Source organism: Perognathus longimembris, chromosome 17 (genome assembly GCF_023159225.1).
Source record: "Perognathus longimembris pacificus isolate PPM17 chromosome 17, ASM2315922v1, whole genome shotgun sequence".
In the NCBI taxonomy this organism is placed as follows: domain Eukaryota; kingdom Metazoa; phylum Chordata; class Mammalia; order Rodentia; family Heteromyidae; genus Perognathus; species Perognathus longimembris.
The window spans coordinates 23,819,259-23,842,389 of record NC_063177.1 but is presented as its reverse complement, the minus strand read 5'-3'; the positions used below and the strand labels follow the sequence as shown (position 1 = coordinate 23,842,389).

Genomic DNA, 23,131 nt, shown 5'->3' with positions numbered 1-23,131 from the left:
CGTGTGGATTGCACTCAAAGCAGTCCCAGTCTTATTTCCAGTGTTCCCTCTACACAAGCCACATTTCCGACCTCATGCCAGTTCTTCCTTTCAGGTTGGGACCCCTTCCCTGTACTGAACAGCATGGAAGAACAAAGTCTTCAAAGTTCATTTTGTTCATTTCAGAGGAGGGGTTCATTCTGGCAAAAGGGCCAGGCTGATTACAAGTTTTATCAGACGGAACCATTTCTGAGGGAAGTCTTTTAAATACAGCTTTAAAAATGCAGTGAAGTGGGCTGGGGATATAGCCTAGTGGCAAGAGTGCCTGCCTCGGATACACGAGGTCCTAGGTTCGATTCCCCAGCACCACATATACAGAAAACGGCCAGAAGTGGCGCTGTGGCTCAAGTGGCAGAGTGCTAGCTAGCCTTGAGCGGGAAGAAGCCAGGGACAGTGCTCAGGCCCTGAGTCCAAGGCCCAGGACTGGCCAAAAAAAAAAAAATGCAGTGAAGTGAGAAGGAGCAGACAAGGAAGAGAGGACTCTGCTCAGCCTTCGCCCTGTAGTCACTAAGAACTAGGGGAAGCTGGCAGGGAAAGGATAGGTAAGTACTGTGATAAAAAAATGTGGAGCACCAGCCTGACATGCACGAGCCCTGAGTTCACTTCCCCAAACCACACAACAAGAAACTCAGCTTTTTAAATGAGAAAGGTAAAAACAGCTCCCAACTCCAAGACCTGAAAGATCTATTTAAACCAGCAAGAGAAACTGACTTCACTTGTGGTGCCCCCAACAACTAATTCCTGGTCCAGAAGAGACCATGAAGAGCGGGCGGCTTTGGAAGATGCACTGAAGAAAGCTCACCCCCTCTGCTCCCCATCTGCCTGAGCCTCGTGCTGCCGCATGGATGAGAGGAAGGCCTAAGGGAGAGGGAAGAGCACAGTCCTAGCAGGGAGCTACCAGCCTCCGTTTCCGGATACATGCCCAAATCCACTCTGGGGAGACCATCTGGGCTTCGCAGTTCTTGTCCCCGCTACCCAGCACATGTGTGGCAGAGGCTATGTCAAATTCCTGCACCAAGTCCCCATCAAATGCGACAAAGTAGCGCCGAAGACGGCTGAAGTCTGGAGTGGAGGGTGGCAAATAGAGCCTCACCCCAGTGAAGATGTCCAGCAGCACCTGCAAAGGCAGAGGGGTCCAGGTAGGGGTTCATGTTGGGGGCCTTCCCCACATGAGCACAGGACAGGAAGATTAGAAAGGAGCTGGAGATGGAGGGCGCCCAGGGGCTAGGATGCAGGGGCTCTTACTGGAGAAAAGGCGCAGACATCGATACCCTCTTCCTCTAGTCTCTCCAAGTAGCCCAAAACTGATGAACCCCAACATTTGGGACCTGGGAAAGGGGCATGTCTCTAAGAGCTATCCAGTGGCACTCAGACCCCAGGGCCCCTGACTTGGTGCCATCCCTGAAGATAAGAGATACATTCCACATGCTAGCTGGACTCAGGGCCTGGGAATCCTGCTCATCACTGGGGATGAGTTCAAGGACTTCGGGAAGGGAAGAGAGACGGGTAAGGTTCCCACTGGTCTGCTGGAACTGGGCTCAGACCCCGAGTCATCACAAAGCTATGCTTGTCTTGGGCAGGGGTGTGGAGAGAGAGAGTGCAGTGCCTATGTGCTAGCAGTTCCCTGGGGAGAGCTAGTGTTAACTTAGTTCCTGGCTTCAAAAGGCGCTCACTTGCTAAAGCAAAAGATGAGAAGAAGTAGAAACAAGGCTCCTCAGCCACCACACCAGCACATGCTCCCTCTCCTTGCTGGACTGCTTGCTCCCACACTGCTGTACCCCACACCCAGACTGGGCTTTCTCTGCTTTATGTATACTGTGATTTGGGGCTGGCAGCTGGGTGGACCCCCAGGCCTCTCCTGTTAGGCCAGGCTCTATCTCCTGCCTGCTGGCACAGCTCTCCTTCCTCGCTGCTGGCTGGCCCGGCGCCTCTGCAAGGCAACAAGAAGGCACAGGGTGGAGGAGCAGCACTGCTGGCCTACTTGCCTGCATTAGAGGAGTAGCTGTGCAAGGGAAGGGCTTCAGCTCAGGTCCCCCAGGCCCTGGGCCTGCCTACCTACCACTGCTCTTACCTTCACCTTTGTTTGGCATGGGGTCTCGTCGGTAGCTTTCCTCTTCTCCCCTATTTTCACTGGAGAAGACTTTAGGGATGGATTTGCTCCCAGTTTCACAGGGGAAGGCTTCGTAGCGGGCTTGCTGCCTGCAGGAGAGAGTAGGACAACTACAGGGTAAGGATTGCTGATAAGGGTCCCTTGAAGTCTGGGGCAAAAGGGAGGGCCCAGGTTCTTCCTTGCTGTGAGCATGGCTGAGAGGCAGGAAAAGCTATCACCTAGCAGAAGTTTCTGGCTTATGGCTAGCCACACACCAGGAATTATCATAAAATCTCAGAGCTGGAATGTGAGACTAGGTCCTGCTCTTGCCTCCAACTCCCACTCTACATTGCCCCCTTTCCTTACCATTTTTGCTGCTGGAGTTGTTTAGCTTCCCTTCAGCCTTCCTGGCATTGGCAGAGGGCTTTTTGGGGGAGCCTTTGGGAGTCTTGTGGGATCCAGCAGACCCTGAGGTGCCCTCATTCTCGCCACTGCTGCCTCCCGTAGTGGAGCTCCCCTCATCTCCAGCCACTATGGTGAAGTCTGCCCTCTCCTTGGACAGTTGATACAGTTCCTGAGAAGAGAATGTTGGGTATGCTATCATTCACTTCCCAAACATTGCCCTCATAATGTTGGAGGGTCTGCTTTAGACACAGGTAGCTGGGGAACAGAGGTAAAAGAGATGTTGGGCACTGGTGGCTCGCTCCTATAATCCTAGCTACTCTGGAGGCTGAGGTCTGAGGATTAGGGTTCAAAGCAAGCCAGGCAGGAAAACGCTGGAAGGGGAACTGTGGTTCAAGTAATAGAGTGCTAGCTTTGAGCACAGAAGTTCAGGGATAATGCCCAGGCCCTGAGTTCTACCTCTGGCATCAAAACAAAGTGAGAAAAAGAGCAGGGAAAAATGGAGTTGAATTCTTTGGTACAAGGTCCTGTTAACTTGAGTAATCAGAAGGCAAATCACCTCTAGACCCCAGAGTTACTGTTTTGTGGAACTGGGGTTTGAACTCAGGCTAGCTTTTCCTTGGCCACTTAAGCCACTCTGCCAATCCTTTTTTGCAGTGGTTATTTTTGAGGTGGTATCCCAATTTATGCCCAGGCCAGCCTGGATTATGATCCTATTTTTCCTTGCCTCAGTATAAGGATAGGCCTGCGCACTGGACCCAACCATTGATTGAGCTTCAATGTCTTTTCTTTTGCCTGGCCTGTCCTCAAACTATGATCCCTTGATCACAGTGGTTAGGATTATAGGTTTGAACCATGGATGGTCTTGAACTTGAGAGTCTCCTGTCTCAGTCATCTGATGGTTGTTGTTATAGGTATATGCCACCATGCCTACCTGGACCTTATGAGGGCAATCTCTTATGAGGCAGCTTCCTGTGCTGTATGGCTAGCCTGGGGGGTGATAAACAGCCTCTGGCACAGTACCACTTTGGTCTCCCTCTTCACTGCCTGCCTTGCTCTGTCCCGGTGGAGACAAAAGGGTTTGAAAAAAGTCAGAGGCCCAGGGCTGTGGCAGTGGGGTGGAGGAAACATATGCAACCTAAGAGCTGGCTCAAACCTTGAGTTGGGGGAGGTTGGTAGCAGACTTCCAGTCCTTGTCATCTCGGATCCGGGTGCAGCGAGGGAATCGGATGGAGATCCCATCTGCTGTGTGAGCCTCAGATTTGGAGAATTCCGCCCCTGTGATCTCCCACACGGCAGCTTTCTGTCAGTAGTAAGACAGGCAGGTCATCTCTGGCTAAGAAGGAAATACTGCCCACCAGCTGGATTCAAACCAACGCGTTAAAGCACAGCAGCTCTGGCAGCAGCCAAGAGGTTCACGTCTTAGTCCTGTGGCCACTCTCAACGCAGGCCTTCTGTGACACAGGAACGAGTACATTCTACTGGGGATTCCTCAGGGCCCGATCATTAGCCAGAAGCCTGCCATATGGCAAGGTCCACCCTCTCCCCCTCGCCCACCACCACACACACCCTGGGTGGATGTTCAGTGAGGTCAGGGTAACTTTTCTGTGGTATAGATAAAACTTGCCAACTCATCTAGGAACTGCAAGCCTCTGGACTGATACCTTTGGGTCTGGAACGATGAAGTCAGGATAGTAGATCTTGTTGATCTTCAGCCAGCTGGGTATTTTGCTGGGATCCTAGAGAAGAACAGATACTTTTTTGGAGCTATTCCCCAAATGTCAAAACCCCCTCTTTTGGCAACAGGATTGTGACATGTTACCTGACAAAAAGGACTGACCCTTCCCCCAATATGATCCTCCTGCCTGGAGTTGCTGTGGTCTACTGGGCATGCAGACCACTGTCCAGAGGCTGGTACCGAGACTCAGAGGTCTCATCCTACCGCTAACAGACCTCTCCCTTCTAGGGAGACTAGTATCTGCAGTCTCCTAGGTGAAGCTGCTCAACGACAGGACCAGGTCGACCCGATCCCTGCCTCACCTTGCTGATCTTCACCATGTCCAGCTCCTTCTGCAGGCGGGCAAGTGTGGCATCATCATGGCCTCCTGCACACTTGGTGACAGTGCACCACTTCTGGCTGCTAGGGTCGTAGCAGCCCATGAGGAAGATGGACATCATGCCACCTGCGAGGGGAGAGGAGTGAAGTGTGGAGGGAAGGGTCAGGCACTTGGCATCTGAGTGCTAGAGTTCATCTCTTGGGTCTACCTCTTTATTAGCTGTGATTCTTTGGTTTGCTGTGCTAGGATTGAGCCCATCTAGGTTTTTGCACATGCTAGGCATGCAAGCACTCTACCACTGAACTACATTTCCTGTGTGATTTTTGACAGTGCCTGAAACACGGTTGATTACTTGCAAATCCTAGTCCCTCAGACCCAGCATCTTCTCCAGTCAGGAGATTCTCCCCAAGGTGAAAGCTGTCAGGAAAGGGGCTAGGAACATGGCTGTGGGGAACACTTCCTCATTCAGGACAGCACCAGCCATCTGTGCCTACCTTATCCGTTACTAAGTCTGTAGATGTCCCTGCCTCATGTGACTTGGACTAGGTTGGGCCCCAGATCCCAGATCCTAGGGCCTAGGAAGGCAAGACTCCCCACTGGCAGACCAAGCCAGTAGGAAGGCCAGCCTGTTTCACATCTGCTTTCTGGAGTACCACTGCAGGGACAAATGCCACTGACCTTTGCTTCCCTGCCCGTAGAAGGCCCCAAGCACCACTAGATCAGCTGTGTCAGCCATGGCCCCCTCATTCAAGTAGTCTTTCTTCACTTTCAGCCAGTGCCGCTTTCCAGGCTCATATGTACCCTAGGGAATGCAGGAAAGAGACCATAGAACACACACTCCATGGGAGTGGAGTGGGGCGTTCATCTTCACTGCTGTGCACTAGATCCCCCAAGACATACAGACCCATCCTACTGATCCAGAATACCCCTGGTCCAACCCTAAAAAGGTTCCCAGCCACCACAGATGCCACTGCCGTCTCCTGGCCAGGAGAGGAAAGGCACAGGGCAAAGGACTTGAGACAGCAAGACAGAAGGACGGGCCATCTTACCTTCACATCCTTCAGCACTAGCCCCTCCAGCCCCTCCCGGATCACCCGGTTGATCATGTCCGCCAAGTCAGAGGCTTTCTGAGGGATAAGAGGAAAAATTCTAAGGCTGATGTGAGAACAGAGAAGGTGGCTTGCAGTGCCCAATGAAAACACTAGCTTTGATACGGATTGCTGCTGTGGGTTTGCAATGGGGCAGATAACAGATTCATGTGTTGTCTGAATCAAAAGCAAATACACCAGCAGCCCTCATAAGAGTCACTATCAACCTTAACCCAAGGGGTCCTCTGCCTAGGTTGAGGTCTTCACTTACTGTGACTCGCTTCATTTCTGAGAACATGATCCGGTTAGGAATTTCAACCATGTTGTCATGAAGAAACTTCCGCCGCTCACAGAGAGGCCTGAGTGGGAGAGGAGAGCTGAGGAAAGGAGGCTCCCACCCCGATCAGGAATCTCCAGGCGGGGTGGGGAACAATGACAAAAGTGCTGCTTCAGGAGGTCTGCATGGACCAAGCGCCTCCATGTAACAGCTCTGCTGTCGGGGATCCATCACACTGAAGATGGACAGCTGAGCTGTGGCACACAGCCAGTTCATAGTTACTTCTTTGCTATGCCAAGGAAAACTGGCCACTAGCCCACACTGTGGATTCTGGTCTCGCTTGAAAGAGGACTCTCAGTTCACCCTAACCTCAAGGCTGGCTAGTTTTCAACAGCAGGCTCAGAGGGGCCTCAGGAACCAAACCCTACCTTCAACCCCATCTGTTCTTTTTCTACTTCCACAATCAAGGATGTGGTGGCTGTAGGAGTGAGGGCAGGGAGACATGTCCAAGTGGGGAAATGGCCAATACTGATTCCTGAGCTAGACCTTCGGATACAGCTCATCGAAGACTGCCAGTTCTCCCCCAAGATGGCCCCATAATCAGGAGCTTTCTGTAGTTGCCTACTCTGAAGTCAAACCCCTTGACTAAAAAGTATTTGTCTTAGGATTCTACAGGTGTTATTAAAGAAAAAACAAAATAAAACAACTCTACTCGGCTCACAAGCTATCTTGTCTTCAACAGTCCACTGTGTGTTAGCAGACTTCGTTGAAGACGGGTTTCTCTAAGATTTAAGCTCTCAAAGACGGGCCTTTTCCTCTCAATGAATGGGAAATTGACTTGTAGCAACTGTACCTAGGCTAAGCCCATGGATGCAAAGGCACATGTTTGCTCCTCTGCTTCCTCTTTCCCACATGAAACCACCTACTTTCACAATCTAGAAAATTTAAACAGGTTCCTTGGCTTAAAGATGCTAGGTAGGATTGGACACGGGTGGGATACGAGGAAAGTAGCTCTATGATAGACTGTTTAGCATGGGTGAAGCCCTGAGTTCAATCCCCAGCCCTATCCTCCACTCCCCCCCACCCAATGCTATGCACCTCACCTGTCCATCAAGCTGACATCATTAAAATAGATACAGTCAAAAACAAACAGGCAGACATTAGCATCTTGGAAGGCAGCTTTCTGTAAGGGAAAACAAATGAGTACACAGGGACCAAAGTCAGAGTGCATGAAAAAAGGAGAGTCCCAGTCTACTAGAAGACCTGGATGGATGGGTCTCTGTGTCATAGGCACCTGGGCCACAAGGGCACTCAGCAGGTAATGCTCACTATGCAGGACCCCCTTGGCATGGGGCTGGTGGTTCCTAGGAGGCCATCACTGAGGAGAAGCCTCGAATGCTCAGGAGGCACAGGGCTCAGTGCTACACTGCAGAGGCTTGACTCATTTTTTTCCCATGATACCTAACTTCCACTAAATACATGCGCCACCTTTCAACTAATTTCACATTTGTACTTTATCACTTAAGAATGTTAACTTTTGGGGCTGGGGATATGGCCTAGTGGCAAGAGTGCTTGCCTCATATACATGAGGCCCTGAGTTCAATTCCTCAGCACCACATATACAGAGAATGGCCAGAAGTGGCGCTGTGGCTCAAGTGGCAGAGTGCTAGCCTTGAGCAAAAAGAAGCCAGGGACAGTGCTCAGGCCCTGAGTCCAAGCCCCAGGACTGGCCAAAAAACAAAAACAAAAACAAAAACAAAAAAACAAACAAAAAAAGAATGTTAACTTTTACCTTGCTTTTGGGGCCACCATTTGTTTTTTGTGAGGCAGATTTTCAAAATATTAAGCACAAGGAAACAGCAGATGTAACATAATAAGGAGCTGAGAGCAAGCTTTTCTACATCCATCAGGATCATGTAATATATGTGTGGAATTTAATTATTATTTTTTTGCCAGTCCTGGGGCTTGGACTCAGGGCCTGAGCACTGTCCCTAGCTTCTTTTGCTCAAGGCTAGCACTTGACCACTTGAGCTGCAGTGCCACTTCTGGCTGTTTTCTATATATGTGGTGCTGGGGAATCGAACCCAGGGCTTCATGTATATGAAGCAAGCATTCTACCATTAGGCCATATTCCCAGCCCCAATTTTTTGGTTTTGACATTTGAAATTTCACCATATGCCATGTACTCCAGCCATGATGGGCGGCCTTGTTAGAGGTCCAAAGCAATGAGCCCCTTTAGTCTTAGACAAGAACCTACAGTAGACCTTTTTCTTCATAAGTTAGCCTTCTCAGGCTACTTTGTAATGGTGACAGAAACCTAACACAGTGCCACGTGGAAACCAACTCAATTCTAAGTTCCTAATAGCTTCTTTATGGTTTTTTTAAAAAAAGAATAAGCCACACCATAAGTTATACATTCCTCCCTTTTCAGACTGATAGTTCATGTACAAGCATTTACACACATGTCCTGAGCTGGTACCTTGTGCACTCCCAGAGTCCCAAAGGGTAGTGGTTTGCCTGTTTGGTTGTCAATGAGGAGCACCTCTGAGTCCAAGATCATGCTATGGCCCCCAGGAAAGGCCAAGGGGATGTAGTCCTTGAAGTGGGCCACCTGGAAGAAAGGTAGGTCTGGTGATGAACAGTAGCCAATCCATGGAGATCAAAATTGGCCCCACAAGTATACAGAGCAATGTTCTGAAGCTGAGCTCATATGCAAAACACATGTCTTGTGTGGGCCTTGCCCAGTGCCTTGGATAAGAGGACTAAGGTTATCTGCTTTAGAACACTTCCAGACCCAGGAAGAGATCGGCTCATGCTAGGCCACTTTCTATGGGCTGTGGAGAGGCACAGTGAGGGAGAATAGGGAGAAAAAGACTGTGAGCATGTAGGGAAGGATTTGGAGAGGAATGTCAGACAAATGTGGGAGGGGAGGTGTTACAAGGTTAAAGGAGTAAGGAGACAGAAAAGAAATGAACTCCTCAGGAGCAGGAAGGAAATGTGAGCAAGGCCTTCTCTAAAGAGACTTCTGAATCCTCAACTACCTTCAGAATAAGAGAGAATGCTTGGAATTGGATTTTCCCAGATAAAGGTGGAGCTATAATCTCCAATTAGTCAACGGAGGTCCCACTGCAACAGCCGACAGTCCTTGCCAAACAATACCAGAAGTGGGGTCCAGATGGCCCAAATGTGGCCCAATTCCTCACCTGGGAAGGGCACATAGTTGCTCACTGCCCAGGATGCTTGGAGCAGGGTGGGAAAGGTCTGTCCATTCATCCACTCCTCCCCACACCCACCCAACTGCACTGGAGAGGTAAGGGGATGAGAGGATTTTGGTAAAGAAAAGGGCAAATGCTGGAAAGCTTTGCTAAGGAGGCTTCTGGGGTCACAAGGGGTGGCTAATGCCAGTCCCCCCAGTGCCTCACAGAATAAGTAAGGTAGCACTAAGGATCCATGAGGCCTCGGCGCAGCTCTCCTCAACACCTGGAACAGTGGCGGGAACCTGGCTGCTTCGTCGCCAGTGCACCACATAACCCAATCCTCTGACCCTGGGCCTCTGACAAACTGAGTCAGAGCTAGTACAGAAGGGAGCAGAAGGGCAAGAATTCCACTTACTCACAGGTCACTGGAACCAGATATTCATTCCAGTTGCTTTCCCCTGAGGATACCTCCAAGGAATGGCCCTGGGAGCTGAGGATGAAGGGCTGAGGTTCTCACCTCTACCCTGGGTAGAGCAAGAATCAGGCTGTGAGATGTCCCAGTGGGATTGTATTTATAGTACATTAAAGGCTTCCTGAGGGCCAGAATTTCTGTCCATTTTTTTTTTAGTGATATGCCCACCTAGCTACAATAGTGCATATAGCCCACCTAGCTACAATAGTGCATATAGCATTCGATAACTATGTGTTGATCAAACTAATGAATGAGGGGCCAGGCCAACACTCCCTATGCATGAACCTTAATCTAGCTCAGAGATGGACATAGAAACAGGGACAGTCTGCACAGCATCTTACCAAATGAGCTCACTGTCTGGATAGCACAGTTAGAGGTATCAGGGAGCTTTGTCCTGATTAACCCATGTCTATACTTCCCAGCTGCTCCTGCTGAGCAGTCCTTTATTAGAAGACTCTAGAAATGAATCCATCCATTCAACAACTCAAACAAATTCCCTATTGTGAACCAGAGCTGGAAGGGCTGTGGAACTGGTGTTTTAGTGACAGATAGGGGAACGACAGAGCTGGTAGGCAGGATAATACCTTGTGAGGCAGGACAGGCTTGAGACTGCGGCTGAAATAGCTGAAGTGGTCCCCATTCTTATGAACTTGGACTCGCTCCCCGTCGTACTTGATCTCAGAGAACATGCCATTGGGACATTTCTTCATTGCATATTCGATGGACTTGCAGGCCTCAGCCTTGGGGTAGGGAAAGCAAAGTTGGAATGCTTTTTTTTTTGGTGCTGGTCCTAGGGCTTAAACTCAGAGCCTGAGTGTTGTCCCTGAACTTCTTTTGCTCAAGGCTAGTGCTCTTTCACTTTGAGCTACAGCTCCACTTCCAGTTGTTTTGGTAGTTTAGTGGAGACAAGAGTACAGACTTTTCTGCCCGGGCTGGCTTTGAACCATGATCCTCAGATCTCAGCCTCCTGAGTAGCTAGGATAATAGGTGTAAGCCACTGGCACCTGGCAAAGGTTGAAGCCTTTAAATGAAGACAACTGAAGTCCAGAGCTGGGCTAGTTAAGACATGACTGAATCCTGGGACTTAAGGCCCATAGTTTATGCTCAGGGGAGGACAACAAAGGGGCGATGGGAATAGAAAGGGTGGGGCAGTGAATTCTCTGAACAATTATCATCAGGACTCTCAGGAGCTTGCTGTTTGAGGAAGATGAATGCTATTACTGTAGAAGCAAATAAAATTCCACTGAAATAAGACTTAAATTTTTCTCAACAATTGAGGCTCTTGCAGGACTTTGGCTTGTTATTAAATCTATCAGCACAAGAGATATGGTGAGGTAAGATGAAGAGGGGAAGGGACAGGCAGTCAGGGTGACCAAAGTCAGAGATGGGTAAAACAGGGCATTTAGATACAAGGGTGTTTATTCACATATGGTCGCCAGCCTGATGCAACCAATTAACTGCTGCTATGTGTGGGGTTCTTGTCAGATCACATGCAAAATCTTATTCCAGCTTGTTTGCTACTGTTATTTTGAGACAGGGTTTTGCTACTAGCCTTAGGCTGGTCCCAAACTCATGATCCTCCTATCTCAGTCCCAAGTGCTGGATTATAGGAGTACACCAAAAAACTTGGCTCTCTCATTTCATCTTTGTTACATTATCTTATATGATATTGATGTTTTCATTTTGCAGATGAGAGAACTGAAGGTCCGAGAAGTTAAGCACTTAAGATTACATAGCTAGGGATACTATTAACCAACATGAATAAGATCTGAATATAGGCCAAAGGCCTATGTGCTAAACCACAAAGATGTATAACCTATGCCATTTTTCAAGTGATGGCCTATCAAACAAGAACTCTTCCACAGTCAGACAGGCCACTTCTTCAGGTGACTGAGGGCTTGTCTCTGGAATGGACAGTTCACCTCCCACTGTTCAGCACTGACTGTCCCATGTGCCTAGCTGGGAAAGAACAAGGATCCTCTAACACACAAGACAAAAAACCCTAAAAAGCACCATCTAGCACCAGAAAACCCCAAGGGCCTCAGGTAGGCACGCGTGGTAGCACATGCAGTGGGCTGTGTCACACAGGAAAACCAACAGCTGAAAGGAAATCCCCTTTCTCATGAAATGGAGAGACCTAAGTTATTTCTGTCTAAGTGAACTTTCGTTCTTTAAACTTCCCTCCCTTCCTCAGTCACACTGTTGTAGGAAGCCTGGCTCTGCCAACTGTGAGGTATCTTAGAGCAGGTCCTAGAACTTCAGGGCTCCCGAACACATCTCTGTGTTCAGGTAAGATGACAAACCATTTTAGTAGATGCTTCAGAGTCTCATTCATTCCCACAAGAAAACTAAAGGCCAAGAGAAGCTGAGTAACTCACCCAAGATTGTACAGGTTTTGGGTGGCAGAACTAAGAGGTTGTGGTCATTGTACTGAGTCATTCTTTTCCAGTGCTTTCACCTCCCCACTTAATAATCAGCTGCATCTCATCTCATTTCCCTTCCCCCAGTCCCGTACCAGTCTGTAGCAGTGGTCCTATTCATCCTCTATCAAATCTCCCCAAAGGACAGGCCATGGGGAGAGGGGGTAGGTAGCAGGTTGGGAAAAGCCAAGTGTTTCTTTCTCACCAGCATGGGCTGCACAGGTGTCATCAGCGAGGCCTGGACACTCAGGGTCCGTTTCCGGCCTGGCTCCTTCTCCACCTCCTGCTCATTGCGCAGGACCCGCTCCACCACATCCTGCAGATTGCGTGAGGCTTTGAAGGCTTCATAGGCATTGGGATCGAGGGCATCTAGCCTACCAAGGGACCGGAGCAAGGAAACAAATGTTGACATTGTGGCTTTGGATAGCAGTCTATCCTTGAGGGAGGAGAAAGTCTAATCTGTAGGGAAGCAGTTTTGTTTGCTATCTGAAGATTTTCATGAAGTTGGGCAATGGTGGCCTACACCTGTAAAAGTATCTACTGAGGAGGCTAAGATCTGAGGATCAGGATTCAAAACTTGCTGGGGCAGGAAAGTCCTTCAGACTCATCTCCAATTAACCACCAGAAAAACAGAAGTAGAGGTAGCTATAGCTCAATTGGCAGAGTGCTAGCCTTGAGCAAAAGAGCTCAGGACAGCACCCAGGCCCTGAATTCAAGCCCCATGACAAAGAGAGAAAAGGAAGAAAAGAAGGCTTTCATGGGAGCAAAAAGCTCTCAGAAAATTTAGACTTTTTTTTTTTTTTTTTTTTTTTTGCCAGTCCTGGGCCTTGGACTCAGGGCCTGAGCACTGTCCCTGGCTTCTTCCCGCTCAAGGCTAGCACTCTGCCACTTGAGCCACAGCACCGCTTCTGGCCGTTTTCTGTATATGTGGTGGCTGGGGAATCTAACCTAGGGCCTCGTGTATCTGAGGCAGGCACTCTTGCCACTAGGCCATATCCCCAGCCCAAAATTTAGACTTTTGAAACCATGTGCCTATGTGGATATAGCCTTTGCAGAGGAGGGGCTAGAAGAGGCAAGAGACTCACTCTCCACTCTCTAAACAAATTCCAAACTTACAACAGCTGTGTGAGAAAAGGGAGATTAGAGACAGGATTACAGAAAGTAACAAAGTAGAATGAGGACTCAAATCCTATCTGGAAGAGCAAAGTCAGTGGCTCGGGCTGTCAGGAGTGGGTACTTACACATGTTTTGCACCTGAGTTCATCTTCAGATCATGTTTGATCAGCCTGATGATACACTTGAGGTCATTACCTGTGCACCTAAAGGGAAGACACATAGTCAAGCTGATCTCTAAAGAACACTGAACCTCAATCTTCCTTCCCAAGTGATAACACTCCTCCGGCTCACCCCCATTGGGTATGATTGGACCTGGGCAGCTCCCGCACCTGGAGGCGATATCCTGCAGGGCCTGCTGCTGCTCATCCTCCTTGGTGAGCTTGGAGAGCAGCAAGAGGAATTCATCCACTTCCTGGATGGTGAGAAGGCTCTTGGAAGCTGGGGGGAAAGACTTGCTCTGCTCAAAGAAGACTCTGATTGTCTCTGACACGTCACCCTGTCTCCAAAAACCAAAATGCCACTGCTGCAGCCCCAGGATGGTTAAGTGTATCCCCTAAGACCTCAGGACTGAAGATGAATATAGAGATTTCAATCACAGTTTGCCTCACTTCTTAGGTCTCTTTCCCATCCGAGCTATCTATCTACCTCCTTAGCTGAGAAGAGATACAAAACTAATCCAAGCCTGAGTCAATGTAATTCCTGCTTAGAAATTTGAACTAAAAGACAAGAAAATCATCAGATCTGATTCCAGAAGAAGCCAAAGAGAGAAAAGGAAGTCTTAAATCTTAACTTTTGAGATTGGTCCTTTAAAAAAAAAAAAGCAACTCTAGAGTGGTAAGATTTCAGTCTTCAAACACTTATGAAATTAACAGCTTAGACTCACATTCAGCTCCTCTCCCAATAGAAACCTGCTCAAATAAGTTTTAGTTTCCTACAACAGTCTATTACAACCATTGAAAAAAAATGGCTGCAGGTACCAGGCTTGGCAGAATCCCACCCAGAATGTGGCCTTGTCCTGCTCTCCCTCTGACCTGTTCTAGGTCCCGGGCCATATCATCTGGGTTGCAGTTAAAAATGCGGCTGAAAAGCTTCACAATCTGCTTATCATTCAAGTTGTAAACACTCTTGATGACACCAGGTAGCAGCAGCTTCACTGTGAGGTACACATCCCCGTGGAAGCCATCTGGAGACAGAAGAAAGCAAGCCTTCTGGAGAAATGGAGCTTGAACAAGTGAACACACAAACTCAAGGAAGCATAGACTGAAAGAGACCTGTCAGGGCTTATGTTCCCACAGTCAGACTTAGCTGACTTATGTGTCTACCTCAAGTTGAGGCCATGGGCAAACTCCTCTGGGCACAGCCATGTCCCCAGAGACAAACAAGCACATTTCAGATGCTCAGTAACAAGTTGTTAGATGAATAAAAGGAACTGGGACAGGGGCTAGGAAGGTGGCCTAGTGGTAGAGTGCTTGCCTATCATGTATGAAGCCCTGAGTTCAATTCCTCAGTACCACATACACAGAAAAAGCCAGAAGTGGCACTGTGGCTTAAGTGGTAGAGTGCCAGCCTTGGGCAAAAGCAGCTCAGGGACAGTGCTCAGGCCCTGAGTTCAAGCCCCAAAGCTGGCAAAAAAAAAAAAGTAAAAGAAACTGGGATAGGACATTCTATTCCATGTGTGCATGTGATTTACAAGAACTGAATCATATATATGGGTAATGAATTTTCCTACTGGTCAGGGGAGTGGGTTCTTCTGGCTTCCTGAACAAAAAAGAAAGATGCCATAGTACCAAGTAGAACTGGCTACATTATTTGTGGGGACTGGTGACAAAGCCTACAGGGGCGCACTGTTCAAAATTAACAATTTAAGATAACTGAAGAGCATTAACACTTTAGAGCTTTAAAGCTGAAGATGCTCCTATGCCCCAGAAGCCAGCCAAACCCACCCAGGATGCTCCTGGCCTCACCTCCTGCTGAGCCTTTCCGCAAGAAGTCCTGGATGATCTGGGTCTTTGTGTTGTAGCTAGGGTTGTCAGCCACCATGGCACACAGCTTCCGAAACTCCCGTAACAAACAATCTTTGTGCTTGGGGTCGCATCTGCTTGAGGACAGGCTTGTCTGAGGGGCAGGGTTTGAGGGGACTTGCTCAGAGTTGTTGGGCTTAGCTGTTGGAGACAGAAATAGAGAGATGATTTTGCCTTTCTGGGAAGAAATAAAACTAATAATCGATATTCTGCTCATGCTTGACATGTACTCTACCTTGGGACTGGTATCACTATATCCATACTACAGATAAAGAAATGGAGTCATGTTGAAAGTGAACTATACAATTTGTGGGTGGAGACAGAAAGGAAAAACTGGAAGGGGAAGGGAAGGGAGTAACAGTGTCTAAAAAGAAATGTACTCTTGCTGGGAGCTGGTGGCTCATGCCTACTCAGGAAGCTGAGATCTGAGTATCCTAATTTGAAGCCAGCCCAGGCAGGAAAGTCCATGAGACTCATATCTTCAATAAACTACTCACAAAAAGCCGGAAGTGGCACTGTGGTCCAAGTGGTAGAGCACTAGCCTTGAGCATGAAGAGGCTCAGGGATAGCACCTAGGCCCTGAGTTCAAGCTCCATGACCGGCAGAAAACAACAAACAAAAAAAACCAAACTGGAAGAATACTACCCTTGAGCCAAAAAGCTCAGGGACAGCACCCAGGCCTTGAATTCAAGCCCCACTACTGACAACAAACAACAAAAAATGTACTCTTTATTTATATGACTGTAAGCCCTTCGTATATCACCTTTACAACAATTTTAAAAAAGAAAAGAAAAAGAAATGGAGTCAGCTAGAGATAAGAGCTCAAATGGTCCCCCTTACATACAGGCTTAGCATATGTGAGGCCTTGCATTCAAATCCCAGGGCCACAAAAACAAAAACAAAGAAAGCAATGGAGGTTGGGGATCTAGTTCAGTGGAAGAGTACTTGCCTGGAAAGTGCCAGGCCCTGAGTTTGGCCCTCAGCTCTGCCAAAAGAAAAAAGCAAATGGAGGTCAAGTATTTCTCTAAACCTCATAGCCTGAAGACCAGACTAAAGTACATCTGTTTATGTGTCTACTTTATAGAGGAACAGAGGCTTATTTTATGTAAAAAAAAAAATGTTAGCAGAATCTCAGAGAAATTATAAAGCCCACCCTAGAAAAGCTGGGATGAGAAGAGAGGAAGGAATCAAATGATGTGTTATTTGATGTGAAGGCACTATCAGAGTTACCAAATTCCGTCTTCTTACTGATGAGAAAACCCAAGAACAGATGACCTTAAGGATCATGCACCTCTCTGGTGGCATAGCCAGGACAAGGATGCCAAAACCAAAGTCAGGTGTGTCTGGCACACTCTCAACATTCCTGCCCCTCCCCACTTCTCTATAGTCAAAATAAAAGGCAGTTAAAAAGCAGGACTTTTCCAGATGCTAAAACTAATTATGTGGAACTCTAGTGATTTCCCCACCTCTCTGTGGCCATTTATAAAGCAAAAAGCAAGGCCATTAGCAACCTGGCTGCTAATACAAGCTTGTCTGGGCCTTATAATTATAAATCCACCATCATCTCCTACCTGAAGTCTAAATCAGATCTTACAGGACAAAATCTCCAAAGCAACAGTGTTCAGCCAGGTAACAAGAGTAAGTTGTTCTTCTGAACTCCTCCAAATTCCAACCCCAAGACCAATGATCTTCCAGAATCACAATTATCTTATTATCACCTGGGCTCACTTTTTTTGGTAGAGCTTTCTTAGGCCTACTGTCAGACAACATACAAACAAGCCTCAGAGTTTAGAAATAAAAATTGCGGGGTAATTATAAGCACACACCTATAAAATAGCTACTCAGAAAATGGAGACAAGAGGATTGTTGTTTGAGGTCAACCCTAACAAAAGTTAGTTGAGATTTTCTCAAAATGGAATGGCCAGGTACCATGTTTCATACCTGCAATCCCAGCTACTCAGGAGGTGGAGGTAGAAGGATATGGGGAGAAGAACCCAAGCAAAAGCATGAGACCCTACCTAAAAAACTAGCTAAAATTAAAAAGGACTGGGATGTGCCTCAAGTGGCATTGTTCTTACCTGGCAAGCTCAAGGCCAAGAATTCAATCCCCAGTACCAAAAAAATTAATAATTAAAAAAATCCTGTTTATCTTAAATAGAATAAAACAAATTCATTAACAGATAAGGACAGGAAAGAATAATAAAAACGCTCCATCGTTGGGCTCTGTTTTTGGATGCTGTCTCCCTCAGTCCTCCTGAGAATGTGAGAAGGTAAGGCAGATGGTGCCATCTTGACTCACAGATGAAGCCACAAGATTCAGACAGGTGAAGACTTGCTCTGGGCTTCAAGCTGTCAAGCTTTAGTGCTGGCACCAAGCCTCTATTCTTCTGACTTCAGGCCAAAGCTCCTTTAATTCCCCAAGCAGCTTGGGTCCAAAGTTTAGTCCAAAGTATTTTCTTCAACTGAGTCAATCACAAGAATGACTCAAACAGAAAAACAAGCAGCAGAGTGTAGCAAAAGAACATAGGCACTGGGGCCAAATAGGCATTGATGCAATCCTAACTCCACTATGCACCTGAACTTTGGCTTCCTCATTCATAAAATGGGTCTAAAATAAGTATTTCCTTTGGTTACCTGAAGAACAAATAAAACCCCCAGGCCAATGCTTTTTTATTACCCAAGACCAACAAATGATCCCAGTCTTCTCAACTCTTGTCCACAGACAGGCTCTAGGAAAAGTTTTCCTGAAGCCCTGTCTATAAAACATAATCTATACCATATAAGAAGTATACACCAAACATGTGTTTGTGTGTGTGTGTATATGTGTGTGTATGATTATAAACATGTGTGCAGTAGAGAGAAAACTTAACACTTTACTGTTCATCTAGCCTGCCAAGATATGAATAAGAGATATAGCACTCCCTTTAGGAGCTGTGATTTGAATTCAGAGGCAGGTAATTTTCAACATGCACATGCTCTACCACTATCCTGCCTTACCTGCCTTCACATCCCTCCTTCCTTCCTGCTGCATGTCCCCCACACGCCAACCACCTGAGCACTTGGTGCTGCAGGAGCCAAAAGTGATGGAGGGACACAGTCCATGCATGACATGACTTTGTCTCCCACACTTTCCTCTCTACTCAGGCAAGTTCAGGGAGACAACTTCTTAAAATACGCTCATTATAAAACATTAGGAAATAAAGGGCAGGTTATAAAAATCTGCTTGACCCAGCTAATAACTTTAAGTGGACAGGAAGCCTTGACCTAACAAACACGTTCCTGCTACAGAGGAGATGAAAGCATACAAGGAGATGCCTCCCAAGTGGAATGCTGAGAATCAGCCATCACTGTCTACTTAGGTTAGCAAACACAGAGCCCCACCAGGGGAGGACAGTAATAGCTGATGTGCTCTACCCCACCTTACCTGAGAAGCCTGAGAATTTCCGGGGGTTGGTGTTGGTGGTAACTGCAGCGCCTTTCGCTGGGGAGGCTACTTGGCCAGTGGTTGTCAACTTAGCCTGGACTACAGCTTTCTTCTTTGGTGTGCCTGTTGCCTTTGAAGACAGATCTGCAGGACCCCCAAGAGGGGAAAACATGCTTTAAGTGAAAGATTACTAAGGAAGTTTGCAAAGGTTTTTTTCAAGTGCTCTTAGCACCATGCCTGGTAAATCTAGCACAGTGCTGCCCCAAGGCTGGCTGGTCCTCTGACTGGAGGTAACAAACAGGTGAAGGGTATTGGGCCATGAGGAGGGAAGGCTGTTCTGAGGACCACAGACCTAGTTACTCTTACCTCTACCAGTAACTTAAATTTTCATAGAGTCTCTACCTCATCTAGTTATCTCCAGAAATGACAATTTGAGGGAAATTAGTAATCATAATTTGAGAGGTAAAACTTGGGGGCCCAGGTCTTAGTGTATATGTGAGCAGCAAGTAACAGACAGATTACAGCATGTCATAGGTGGGAAAAGCTCCAGCTGTTGATGAGTCATGTGACAGTTTAACTCTCCTCTGCAGGAGATGGGTCCTATCAGCAGCAAAGACTAACGCCAAAAGGCAACATAGAGCAGGGTGGATGGGGAGCTCTAGGATGAAGCATATATGGGAAATAAAGGTTTTTCTCTCCTGGAAGTCTTATTACTTCCCCAAGAACAAGAAAAGACACCCATTTTTAGAGTGACCAGAAGTATACTTAATTAAATATATAAATATTACATTACAGATACTAAAGATCAGAGGACTAAATGAATTTAGAAGTGGCAGAGATAAATTTCTATACTTATCTATATTCCTGTACTTACTATATATGTAGATATGCAAATGTGTATATAAATACATGTGTATTTATGGATAAATATGGGTCTATAATTTTTGTATCTGTCTACCTTTTAAAGGGCTTAGAAGCAAAGATAACACAGGATAAGGAGGAATAAACATCCAGAATCTGACTTTTACTATTATCCATTAACAGAAACTCACAGACTTCTCTGAGTAATGTTTGATCTCATGGCTTAGGACACATGCATAAGACTCAGAACGGGCTGGGGATATAGCCTAGTGGCAAGAGTGCCTGCCTCGGATACACCAGGCCCTAGGTTCGATTCCCCAGCACCACATATACAGAAAACGGCCAGAAGCGGCGCTGTGGCTCAAGTGGCAGAGTGCTAGCCTTGAGCGGGAAGAAGCCAGGGACAGTGCTCAGGCCCTGAGTCCAAGGCCCAGGACTGGCAAAAAAAAAAAAAAAGGGGTGTTGGGAAATGTTCTAGATTAAAGGAAGCTAAAGAGACAACTGGGACTCTAATCTCATCCTAGACTGGGATATTACACCTGGGGGGAGGGAGGAAGAGCAAATATAGTATTCAATCAGTTGGGGGGAGGAGTGTGTGTGTGTGTGTGTGTGTGTGTGTAGAGAAAACACAGGAACTGTTCATGGGTTGTCGGATGAGTTTTCTCTGAACTGCTTTTCTTCTTGTCACTATTCTGTGAATTGAAAACTTACAAAAGTTAAAGACTGGTGTCTACATTCTTCAGCCCCCTATCAGCAGCAGTGAGAAGAAAGTGGTGTGCACCCCACCTGTAATGTGTTGGGTTATCTGTTCCTTTTCGTTGTCCTCCAGCTCTTCCCAGCCTTCCAGCTCTGTGAGGTCTTCTATTTTTTTTGTAGTGGCCCGAGCCCGTTCCAGTTTCTCAAACATGCATTTAATGTGGTACCACTCTTTCATATCACCGCCGGACTCAGAGAAAGGATTGGGCACCACTTTGCCAATTCGGCATACGCCCTTGACAATCTTTTCCTTGCATTTTTTGCAGCCAGCTGTGCCACGCTTGGCGTAGTCCACACAGAATCGTTGCTCGGCCATCTCACAGGGGCCACTACAGAGTCCCACATGCAAGCCTGGCAAGAAAACAAGGCGGGTGGCACGTGGTCTCAAATGGCCTCCTTGGAATGACAGAACAGGCTTTCTTCTCTGGAGAAGGGAATGCCCCAGGAGCAGAGCAGTTTCTGACCACTGGCTGAATTGTCTTATGTCAGGCCAGTGATTCTGCTCTCGGAAAAGACACAGCTTTTTCCTGCCAAATGCACGGAGGTTTTGTGAGAAGAGGATTTTGAAAACCAAAGTCATATAGCTGCACAAAAGGGTGGGAGACAAAAGACAGGAGAAGCTAGGCTTCTGGTTTCTCAAAGGCCAGAACTTCATTCAGTCTATGCTGACTAATCAAACACTCCCCAGGCTGTTAAACATCCATCTCCTAGAATGAAAGAACAGTTCCAATGCAGGAAAATCCAGTTTCCAAAACAATGCACAATGATCTAAGGTACACAAATATACCTAGTAAATAAATCACAAGAACCCAAAGTAAGTTTTTTTAGGCCATTAACAACATGTGATTGTCATAATGGATGATGACCTTTATGTATTACCAAGATCCTTAAGTTTCTTTTTAATCACCAAGAAGAATTACATTATGTTCACTGAGTTTTAATGTGAAGTATATTACATGTCATTCTCAGTAAGCAATTAAACCACGATAGAGATCTGTGATTTAAACAGAAGCCTTGCTTTGAGAGGCAATGAAGCAAACTTAGAACCAGACTGTCTTCTCTAGATACAAATCCTAGCTTAGACAATCATTGGCTGTGCAACTTGGTAAGTTACTTAACCACTCTGTTCTTCAATTCCTTCATTTGTAAAACTTGAGTCATAATAGTATCTAACACCAGAGGTGGTTGTGTTCTAAAAGTAAAGCCATTAGAACAGAGTTGGGCATACACCAAAGGCTCAATAAGCGTTTGCTCTTATTATACTATGAAGTAGTTAACCTTTAAGCAGAGGCTCCCTAGGTGCAATTAACCTGTTTAATTCAGCAACTGGAACCTGGGCACATTAAAGTAACTAGATGGTAAGAATCAAAGGAACTGATGAATCAACCCAGGTGGAAATGGTGATTATATCCACACCTTTTTATATTCATATTTTAAAAGTATCCTTTAAAAGTTCTAATTTTAAATATACTGGTGCTTCCAGCCCGCACCCCGCTGTCAAGTAAAATGGCTATTGTGTTAGGATAAAGAGCCGGCTTCAGTGAGGCCAAGCACGGGGCGCAGGAGGGGCAGAGCTCCCTGGCCCGGGGAGATCCGAACTTCAGGGCCTCCCTTTCCCCTTCTACAACGGGAAGGGCAGAAGACAACCAACCTCCCCGGGGTGCTCGGGGGAAGGACGGCAAGGATTCCACAGGGCGGGCTGCGGGGGCTGAGCTCCCCGAAGCTGTGCACAGCGCGCGTGCGCGGCGGGGAGAAGGTAAAGGACTCGCCGCGGCGGCTCACTTCAAGTTTAAGCGGCGCGGCCGGGACAGCGAGCCCGAGGAGGGGCTGGAGGCTTGGGAGGTCGACCCGGGAAGCCGGGCCCCGTCCCGGAGAGCTTGAGAGCCGGGTGGGCCTGGGAGGAGGGATACGGAGACGCCCGGCCACGTGGACGCACGAGGCCGAAGTGGGGCAGGCCGCCCGCCCGTCACCTCAGCGGCTACCGCGATTCCCCCGAGCCCGAGAGGGGCGGCCCCGAGGCGGGCCCAGGACGCGCCCTCCCCGCCCCACCCCCGAGGCTTTCCGGGGGCCGGGACGGGCAGGGCCGGGAGGGGCTTCGGGGCCCGGACGCCTGAACTTCCCGAACACCCTCTCCCCCCTCCCCCCAACCAAAGGTCCCCGCTTCGGCGCCAAGAACGGGGCGTCCCCCGCCCACCGCGCTACCCTGGGGGTCCGACGGCAGGCGCGGGCTTCCCGTGGGTCCGCCACGTCACCTAGAGTGCGCCCCCGGGCGGGCGGGGGGGGGGGAGGAGCCGGGGCTGCCCCGGGGCGCTCGGCTCCCCGCTCCCCATGCCGCGCCTGGCCAAGCCGCGCCGCTCCTCACCTGCCTTCCCGACCTCTTCAAGGGGCCATCCTTGAAGAGCACTTGGGCTCAAGCCTCCCGTCCAGGCGCCCCCACAGGCGGCCGGCGAGCCCACGACGGCTGGCACGGTGGTAACGCCTGTCCCTTTAAATACGGGTCCTTGCGCTGGCCGAGGCGCGCAGGCGCAACAGCAGAGGCTGGAGCTACGCGTAGTGACCACGCCCCCTCCCGCCACGTGCGCCGCGGAAGGCCCCGCCCCCATACAAGCCCCTCCCCCAGTCCAGCCCAGTTGCTGTGGAGTTCTCGGCCTTCCCCGCGTAGGGTCTGCCCTAAAGTTTACTTTTGTTAGAAATTATCTTAATTCCTTAGATATAATAGTGATGATAGGGAAGGCAGAGACGGAGTTATCCTACCTATATTTTCTGCATTCCCAGTCTTGTGTCTCCAGCACCATGCCTACAAGGCACATAAGTATTAAGTAACTTTTACTGGATCGAAAAAGTAATAGATTATAGGTATAGTATAAAGTGGTCCCCCATTATGTATAAACCTTAAGTCTTTTCTGTGAGTT

The 23,131-nt window shown here is 48.0% G+C and overlaps 1 protein-coding gene across 4 annotated transcripts; it reads right to left on the bottom strand.

The window, feature by feature from the left end:
* Positions 1 to 488: 488 nt before the first annotated feature.
* Lig3 (DNA ligase 3) lies at positions 489 to 22,747 on the bottom strand. Of its 4 annotated transcripts, none has more exons than XM_048366272.1 (20): positions 22,582 to 22,747; positions 20,250 to 20,926; positions 18,603 to 18,746; positions 15,122 to 15,319; positions 14,189 to 14,340; positions 13,487 to 13,653; positions 13,283 to 13,360; positions 12,247 to 12,415; positions 10,206 to 10,361; positions 8,432 to 8,563; positions 7,056 to 7,135; positions 5,947 to 6,034; positions 5,637 to 5,714; positions 5,266 to 5,389; positions 4,571 to 4,713; positions 4,195 to 4,269; positions 3,687 to 3,833; positions 2,495 to 2,702; positions 2,111 to 2,238; positions 489 to 1,156 (listed from the first exon to the last, which is right to left on the bottom strand). In XM_048366272.1, the coding sequence occupies exons 2-20, from the start codon at positions 20,872 to 20,874 to the stop codon at positions 923 to 925; spliced, it is 3,126 nt and encodes a 1,041-aa protein (XP_048222229.1). In that variant the 5' UTR covers positions 20,875 to 20,926; positions 22,582 to 22,747; the 3' UTR covers positions 489 to 922. The 4 variants fall into 4 exon arrangements, with proteins under 4 accessions (XP_048222229.1, XP_048222231.1, XP_048222230.1 ...); XM_048366274.1 differs by having other exon boundaries at positions 20,250 to 20,803; positions 22,582 to 22,730; XM_048366273.1 differs by having other exon boundaries at positions 20,250 to 21,006; positions 22,582 to 22,717.
* Positions 22,748 to 23,131: the final 384 nt, after the last annotated feature.

Coding starts and splice junctions, on each gene's coding strand:
- Lig3 (XM_048366272.1), bottom strand. CDS start 20,874: ATGAAGTTCTGGCCTTTGAGAAACCAGAAGCCTAGCTTCTCCTGTCTT. Junction 14,341..15,121: donor GCGGAAAGGCTCAGCAGGAG/GTGAGGCCAGGA, acceptor TTCTGTCTCCAG/ATGGCTTCCACGGGGATGTG. Junction 3,834..4,194: donor TCATCGTTCCAGACCCAAAG/GTATCAGTCCAG, acceptor TACTACTGACAG/AAAGCTGCCGTGTGGGAGAT.